Source organism: Diachasma alloeum, unplaced genomic scaffold (genome assembly GCF_001412515.2).
Source record: "Diachasma alloeum isolate Michigan unplaced genomic scaffold, Dall2.0 Dall_scaffold_00482, whole genome shotgun sequence".
Lineage (NCBI taxonomy): Eukaryota > Metazoa > Arthropoda > Insecta > Hymenoptera > Braconidae > Diachasma > Diachasma alloeum.
Window position 1 is genome coordinate 91,686 of NW_021680615.1, and position 9,347 is coordinate 101,032.

Genomic DNA, 9,347 nt, shown 5'->3' on the forward strand with positions numbered 1-9,347 from the left:
CAAAGTTTCCGAGATATTCAATGAAAAATTAACAATATTCAAAATATTCAATAAAGTTGAATTTTGTCATCCTTGAATTTATTTAGACCTCTGAAATTCCGAGACTATATTTATTGGAAGTGGCTCCAGCTCTGATCCTCGATATCATACGTACATATATATATATCTTATACTGTAACTCTACGTTCATACTGTTCGAGGGACGTGACCGTGCGCATGCGGCGATCCCGTACCAAACCGTTGCGTGGTGATCACGCCACATTCGTGCCAAGCACATTGCCTGAGTAGCATCGACGAGAGACGTGCCTTAATAAACTATATATATCTATATACCAGTGTGTCTAATCATTTATTAATCACTTATCCCAATAGGTTATTGGCCCAGGCACTCTTCAAGTGCGCTCTGAGTGTGGTGATAAGTGAATAAAAAAGTAAAACTGAATTAAAAACTGAGAAAAAGGGGAACTCTGGTGACTCGTGTGGACCGGTTGAAAAGATGGTCGGCGAGGAGAAACAAAAGGATGGTGAGAGGATGGCAATGAGTAAGTAGAGTGAAAAGGAAAAACAGTGAATAAAATATAAGAATCGGAGTGGGGAAAAGTGAAATAAAATAGCGTCGTAAAAGAAATTCGGCGGGAACGGTGGGGACGCGTAGTCAAACGATGGCGGATGGCGTCGGTTGACGGGGATGATGCAACCGCGTTGAGTCGGAAATAAAATAATTGGGGTCATAAATGATCAGGGCGGACATTTAATGATGAGTTGAGGGACTGAAATCGCGATGTGATTTATTTAGGGATTGATCAAAATCGCGGAATCAAAAGGAATAAAGGGGACAAATATCAAGCAGTGGTGAGAGACTAGTTTGTTGCGGCCTAGTAAGAAAATGGAAGGGAAGGTAATACAGAAAGTAGTCCCCAAAGCAACATGCCATCGCTATGGCGGCGCGTAGTAATATCGAAATATCAAGACAGTGTCGTAACAAGAAATGCTAACGAAAAAGGGGCAAATAATCTTAAGGATTAATTTGCTGAATAAATTGAGAGAAATTTAATGAGAAAACAAATTATCTCAAGATTAATTAATTAAATAAATAAACTAACCAGACGAAAAGAAAAGAAAATATTTATAATAAAATTTCTAGATAAAAATAATTAATTTCTCTAAATTATCTCAGATAATGCATTAATGGAGTTCTGGGAAGAACTGACATACATGTTTGGACCAGACGATCTACACAGGGGTGAGGATGTCACTATAGGATGGAAAGAGTGCACTATAGTGATACAAACAGACAAACACAAATACAAGTTGGGTGAGTTGATTAGAATGATGGAAAAGGGACAGGACGAGAAACCATTAATTTAAAAAGTATTTCGAAAAGGTGCCAGTGAGAATATTGGCTAGTAAATATTTTCACAAAGTTAAATGGTAGAGGAAAAATTCGAATTAATATAAAATAAAATCAAAACAAATACTAGTCATAAAATCAAAATACGTATATGTTTAAAAGAATTGATTTTGAAATTTTATAATTTGGATGTTCTACAAGGATGATTAGAAGTAATACGTTTGATCGTACGATGTATGAAACTAATTATCCCTCGAACATAAATTGGTTTTTGAGTACAATTCTTATTTTTGTTTGAGGCTCTAATGCGGATTGAGTTTGAGTTCGGCTTTTTCAGCAGAGGAGCAATACTAGTAATTAACCATAAAATATTTAAATAAAATGAACAGGTGCAAAAATGCTGCCAAATGCTCAGTGGAGGTCCGTGGTGGACTGGCACGAGCAATATGTCGNGAACATCCAAAAATTACTACTGAGGAAAGGGAAGAGTCAAAGGACGAGGAGAGTGGGAACGAGGGTGAGAAAACTGGAAGAGTCGATGAGAAGATGGATGAGCAACAGACGAGTGGAAGTGAAGAAAACCCAGTAGTAATAAATACTCTCAAATCAGGTAAATCTAAACCCCAAGTGACAAAAATCGAATACGTGGAATCTAAAAGTGTAATAAGGAACACGATACCAAAACCCTCAAAAGATCCGGCGAAGATTAACTCTAAAAATATCAAATCTAATGTTCCAGTGGAAGAAATTTAACAATTGAGAAACTTAACAAAGTAACTGACACCCTTAAGGAGATCGCCAATCTCCAGACAAATACCCCACGGTTTATCTAGGACAGACTCAGTGACGTAATTAAAGATCTAGGTGACTTAAAAAAATAATAAGGAAGAGAGACTAACCAGAATTGAAACAAATCTGGAAAACTTAATGGTCTGGGCTGAGTCTGGAGAGTCTTCTGAAGAGATATTGAACGAGAACATTAAAGTTGTCAATGAATTAAATGAGAATGAAACGGACAAATTGGATGAGAAAACTAGGGAATTAATTAAAAATCAGGCCCGGTCGCGCGCTTCGCGCGCTCCCTCTTTAGGGTATGACCGGTAGGGGTTGGTGGAATTGGATGTGACCCATTACGGGTCGCACCAATAACTTCCCGACCATTTGTTTTTTCTTTCATTAATTTTTTTATCATGTANCATCGTTATGCACGGAAAAATGGTCTCGTTTACAAAAAAACGCTAATTTTCGACTTTTTTTCAAATGCTTTTTGGAAAAAACTGGAGAAACGCTGAGACGATCGTCTCCATAATCTAATCAGGTTCAAGTCACATGAAAATACAGCGATTAAAAAAAAAAGTCAAATCGCATCGTTTGTTCAGGAGGAATCGTGGCACAAAATTTTTGTCACAGACGTACGCACACACATACACACATCCACACATACAGACAGGGTACCTGAAAAGGGTCAGAAGTGGTTCCAAAGGTCATGAAACGTGGAGAAATGCTTAAATTTCCACATTCGATTTTCGGGGTCATTACAATAACTTCCTCCCTTCGGGTCGGGAAGTTAAAAAGCACATTAATGAATTTACATCACAATTTCTGAATCAAATAGGAGGAGGCAATCAGGATGAAAGTGTCAAATTGGTTGCTGACTCTATCAAACAAAGTTTTATGGACAAAGGGTCAGCTGTAAAAAGAAAATATAAATTAGATTCCAACACTAGATTTGAACACTTCTATGACTTCTTCAAGTCTGAGGTTAGGTCTCACAAACTTCTTCACATTCTCGAAGATAAAAGTGAATTTAAAGGAGATAAAAATGTTCTTGAAGATCAGAAATACAAAGTTAGAGATATTTTAATGAATCACATCGATAAAAATTATCATTCAAAGATTGTCAATATTCAAGATCCAATTGAAATTTTAAATAAACTAAAAGAAATAAAAAGATTTGAAAATAAAATTTCCTCGTACACCGTGAGACAGGAAATCTCAACCATGAAATATGCCATTGGTCAGACGACAGCGGCAGAGTTTTGTGAGAAGTTTGAGGAGGCCATTCGTAAATATGAAACCTCAGAAGATGCTAACCCTTTGTCCCCAGACGAAATTAGAGACGCGTTCAATAATGCAGTTATTAAAGCTGTACCAATGGTACAGTACTTGCAGTCCACAGCAAAAATAAAAGGGGAAAACCCCCCGACTTATGAACAGTTGAAACTGGTAATTATGCAGGAAGAGGCGACGAGAAAACAAACCGAACCTGGAGTGGGTGAGGTTAGGGCAGCGAATATGACCTTGAGCGAATTAAGGTGCTACAGTTGCGGCGACAAGGGTCACATTGGGAAGAACTGCCCCGGTAACGGAAAGGGGAAAATGTGCTACAAATGTCACAAGTATGGGCACACCAGGTTCGAATGTCATGAGTCGGGTGAGTTAAATTACAAGCCAGAGTCTGTACCTAGGTTAAATTATTCACGTGGTAGAGGAGGTTTTCGTGGATCTGGGAGGGCATTTGGTTTATTGAAGAGGAAAATAGAAAATAAGGACGAGAATTGGTCAAGAAATGTGAAAAGGGGTAGAATCGACAGGACGAGGGGTAGGGGAGGCTATGGATCCTCAAACTACAATGCTCAATTGAAATCAGGCAAGAAGGAGCAGAATAAAGAGTCAGGAGCAAATGATAAAGATAAGGGTAAGTCAATTATGTTCAAAACTAATAATTTATGCAAAGCCAATGCCATGAACGCAGATGTAAAAATTCAGGAAGATAAGTTTATCACAAAGTTTCTAGCTGACTCTGGGGCAACCGAACATTTAACAACTTCAAAATTGATATTTAAATCAATTGATGAAAGAAGTAAAGGAGTGATTAAATGTGCTAATAAAAATGAAAATGCAGATTTAAGAACGAAGGGAGTGGGTGAGATAGAAATAGAATTGTTAAATGGTCAGAAATTTAAGATAAACGAAGTCTTGTTTGCAGATGCTCTTCAAGCTAACTTGCTGTCATTAAGACGATTCGCGAGAAATAGGTCTCGCGATTTATCTAGATGACAAACGAATAGACATTTTCAATCCAGAGTCAAACGAATTATTTATTTCCGGTGTGTACAGACCATACTGGATAGTCGAGTTGGAAATAAATAAACAAAGTCAAGTCAATAAAAATCTACAAAGACATGTGAACAGAAGAGTTATAGTTAACATGGTAGGTGATAATGCAGAAATAAAAAGACAGATGACTAGAAATGTTACAGCAAGGTTAAATGAAGAATCAAACAAAAATAATTCAATTGAAAATAATGACAGGAGCAAGGATTTGCTAAAAGAAGTTAAAAATAATGAACTGGATGAGGTAGAGACTAGTGAAAGTTTAAAAACTAAAATTCTGTCTAAGCCAGCTCTTGATCAACATATACAATCAAACTTTGATTTTTCAATTTCGGACAGAAAGTTAAATAATGCAGATGAATTACGATTTGAAACTAGTACTGGAAGTTTTGATACCTTTACAGACGAAAAAGATAAAATACAAGAAAATTATAAAGCCTTGCTGTGGCACGCCAGATTTGGACATGCGCCAATAGCGTATCTCAAAGCTATTCAATTAAAATTTCCTAATAATAAAGAATTAAAGGATGTGATTTTTGACGAGTCTCTTTTGGATTGTGAGGTTTGTATGGCGTCAAAATTTAACAGATTGCCATTCCCCAAAGTAAGAAATCGAGCAACTGAACCCTTGCAAATAATACATTCTGACGTGATGGGACTAATAACCCCAGCCTCACATCCGAAAGAATACAGGTTTATATCAGTATTCATAGATGACAAATCCAGATTCGCCATGGCGTATCCAATGAAAACTAAAAGTCAAACTGGTCAGTGTTTAGAAATGTTTGTTAGGAATGGTAGAAATCTACTGGGTCATGATGCGAAGGTTTGTTATCTTAGGTCAGATCAGGGTACTGAATTTACTGGAGGTCAGACAATCGAAGTGTTGAAGGGTTTGGGTGCAGAGTTACAATTGGCAAGTCCTGACACTCCTGAACATAATGGGGTCGCGGAACGGTTTAATCAGACAATTCAGAAAAAGATTCGAGCGTATATGTTTGATGCGAAATTACCTGAGCACATGTAGGATCTGGCTCTGTCCGCTGTTGTATACGCGTACAATCGAACTCCTCACAAATCGAATGAGATGAAAACACCACTGGAAGAGTTTGCACCAGGACATAGTTTCGAAATTAATCAAATTAAAAGATTCGGCAGTTTAGCGTACATGAAAGTGCAGAGGAAAACTGGACCGAAATTCAGGGCAGTAGGTATGAGGGGTGTCTTGGTAGGATATACAGCTACGGGTTGTATTCTGCTAAGACCCGAGGATGGAAAATTCTATGAAAGTAGACATGTGAGATTCAATGAAAAGAAAGTCTATGGTGATAAATATGGTAGAAGTGAAATTGAGGTTTCTCCTGATGGTCAAGAAGTAATAAATAAAAGTGATTGGTTTGTAGTCTTTGATAAGAGTGCGAATGATCTGGAAGGGGTATTAAAACCGGAGGGAGTATCTAAGAGGAATAGAGGTAGACCTAAGAAGGTACACCCAGGGTCAGAAATAAGAGAACAAATTAAATCATCTAGCGAAACAGATCTCCCGAAATTACCAATTGATGAGAACTTGAATTCAGGATTACTTTTGGCGTGTTTATCACAGGGTGAGGATGAAATAGGCTTGGACAATTCAACTGGCGAGATATGTCATGCTCTTCTGGCTGACATAAATTCAGATCCGATAAGTTTTAAAGAAGCTATGCAAAAAGTAGACAAGAATGACTGGGCTGCAGCAGTAGAGGACGAGTTAAATTCAATGGATAAAAATAAAGTCTGGAAAATCGTAGATAGACCCATCAGTAACAAAATAGTTCAGAAAGCTAATATAATTGATTCAAAATGGGTATTTAAACGTAAACTAGAAGCAGCCGGGAAAATAAGACATAAAGCCAGACTAGTCATTCGAGGGTTTAAAGATCGAAATGTTTACGAATTACGAGAGACTTATGCACCAGTATCAAGAATGAATTTGGTCAGGGCCGTATTTGCAATTATTAACAAATATGATTTAGAAACATGTCAACTAGATGTAAAGACGGCATTCTTAAATGGTGAAATCGATGAGGAATTTACATGGAGATTCCTGAGGGAACTCCACATTCGGATCTGGATAGGAAGACGAAAGTCTGTAAGTTGGTAGGTCTCTCTATGGATTTCGAATAAGCCCAAAACGTTGGAACAGAAGATTCACTANAACTAAAAGTCAAACTGGTCAGTGTTTAGAAATGTTTGTTAGGAATGGTAGAAATCTACTGGGTCATGATGCGAAGGTTTGTTATCTTAGGTCAGATCAGGGTACTGAATTTACTGGAGGTCAGACAATCGAAGTGTTGAAGGGTTTGGGTGCAGAGTTACAATTGGCAAGTCCTGACACTCCTGAACATAATGGGGTCGCGGAACGGTTTAATCAGACAATTCAGAAAAAGATTCGAGCGTATATGTTTGATGCGAAATTACCTGAGCACATGTAGGATCTGGCTCTGTCCGCTGTTGTATACGCGTACAATCGAACTCCTCACAAATCGAATGAGATGAAAACACCACTGGAAGAGTTTGCACCAGGACATAGTTTCGAAATTAATCAAATTAAAAGATTCGGCAGTTTAGCGTACATGAAAGTGCAGAGGAAAACTGGACCGAAATTCAGGGCAGTAGGTATGAGGGGTGTCTTGGTAGGATATACAGCTACGGGTTGTATTCTGCTAAGACCCGAGGATGGAAAATTCTATGAAAGTAGACATGTGAGATTCAATGAAAAGAAAGTCTATGGTGATAAATATGGTAGAAGTGAAATTGAGGTTTCTCCTGATGGTCAAGAAGTAATAAATAAAAGTGATTGGTTTGTAGTCTTTGATAAGAGTGCGAATGATCTGGAAGGGGTATTAAAACCGGAGGGAGTATCTAAGAGGAATAGAGGTAGACCTAAGAAGGTACACCCAGGGTCAGAAATAAGAGAACAAATTAAATCATCTAGCGAAACAGATCTCCCGAAATTACCAATTGATGAGAACTTGAATTCAGGATTACTTTTGGCGTGTTTATCACAGGGTGAGGATGAAATAGGCTTGGACAATTCAACTGGCGAGATATGTCATGCTCTTCTGGCTGACATAAATTCAGATCCGATAAGTTTTAAAGAAGCTATGCAAAAAGTAGACAAGAATGACTGGGCTGCAGCAGTAGAGGACGAGTTAAATTCAATGGATAAAAATAAAGTCTGGAAAATCGTAGATAGACCCATCAGTAACAAAATAGTTCAGAAAGCTAATATAATTGATTCAAAATGGGTATTTAAACGTAAACTAGAAGCAGCCGGGAAAATAAGACATAAAGCCAGACTAGTCATTCGAGGGTTTAAAGATCGAAATGTTTACGAATTACGAGAGACTTATGCACCAGTATCAAGAATGAATTTGGTCAGGGCCGTATTTGCAATTATTAACAAATATGATTTAGAAACATGTCAACTAGATGTAAAGACGGCATTCTTAAATGGTGAAATCGATGAGGAATTTACATGGAGATTCCTGAGGGAACTCCACATTCGGATCTGGATAGGAAGACGAAAGTCTGTAAGTTGGTAGGTCTCTCTATGGATTTCGAATAAGCCCAAAACGTTGGAACAGAAGATTCACTAAAGTTGCTCTTAGCGTTGGTCTTGTTAACTCTGATCTGGAGCCTTGCTTGTTTACTTGGAGTCTTGATAATAAACTTTTGATCTTGCTATTGTATGTCGACGATATTATAATGGCAAGCAATGATAAAAGTAAACTTGAAGAAGTTAAAACAGCCTTGAGTTATGCATTTGAAATGACAGTGTTAGGTGAACCTACAGAATTTTTGAACATATCAATTAAACGCTATCGCGAAAGCAAAATTCTTAAATTGAGTTAAGAAAATTATGTACAGAAATTATTAATTAAATATGGATTTGAGGATTCCCATCCTCCAAGAACTCCAATGTTGACAACACAGGCGTCTAACCACGAGCGAAAACAGAGAGAGCATGATATTGATCGTGAGATTTTTGTTCCACGAAATGAAAAAATGAATTGTCCATATAGAGAGGTTGTTGGTAGCTTGTTATATCTGGCCAATACGACAAGACCGGATATTTCCTATGCAGGCAATGTATTAAGCAGACACCGGATCAATCCAACAGATGAGGATTGGAAAATGGTTAAAAGAGTACTGAGGTACTTGAGAGGTACGTCTGCTCTGGGTCTGAGATATGCAGGTGAGACTGACGCGATTGAAGCATACTCGGATGCTAGTTTCGCTGACTGCAAGGGATCTCTGACAACGTGCGGTTATGTAATTAAACTGTATGGTGACACAATCATATGGAGAACTCATAAACAATCGTACGTTGCTCTATCTACTTGCCAGGCTGAATATGTCGCGATGAGTGAAGCGAGTCAAGAGTTGTTATCTATCTTCAACTCTTTAAAACTAATTTTTCCACCCCAGTTGCCAATGACGTTGTGGTGTGACAACATGGCAACGACGAGTAGCACAGAAATTAGTGGGGGGAATAAATTAAGACATATAATTGACGTGAAAGCTCACCACATCAAAGAATGTGTGAAGCTTAATCTGATAAAAGTTAAATAGATTAGTTCAAGAAATCAATTAGCCGACGTGTTTACTAAACCCCTGGCGTTTGAATTGCATAAACGCCAAGTTGATAAAATAATGAATGTAAATATTTAACTGCTGTTTATACGTGTGTTTAGGGAAAAGGAAGAAGTAGATGATTGAGAAACTCCAAAGAAACTGTGGATTCAGATGCAGTCGGGAGGGAGTATTGGAAGTGGCTCCAGCTCTGATCCTCACCTATCATATATATATATATATATATATATATATATATATATAT

At 37.7% G+C, this 9,347-nt stretch overlaps 2 protein-coding genes across 2 annotated transcripts; both read left to right on the top strand.

The window, feature by feature from the left end:
• Positions 1-249: 249 nt before the first annotated feature.
• On the top strand, positions 250-1,940 carry LOC107042503. Its single transcript, XM_015263565.2, has 3 exons — positions 250-542; positions 1,178-1,315; positions 1,741-1,940. Exons 1-3 carry the CDS (start codon positions 497-499, stop codon positions 1,938-1,940), a joined length of 384 nt encoding a protein of 127 aa, XP_015119051.1. The 5' UTR covers positions 250-496.
• On the top strand, positions 1,821-9,330 carry LOC107042509 (DNA-binding protein HEXBP-like). The gene is made up of 3 exons (XM_015263578.1): positions 1,821-1,961; positions 3,590-4,049; positions 9,205-9,330. The coding sequence occupies exons 2-3, from the start codon at positions 3,647-3,649 to the stop codon at positions 9,219-9,221; spliced, it is 420 nt and encodes a 139-aa protein (XP_015119064.1). The 5' UTR covers positions 1,821-1,961; positions 3,590-3,646; the 3' UTR covers positions 9,222-9,330.
• The last annotated feature ends 17 nt before the right edge of the window (positions 9,331-9,347 follow it).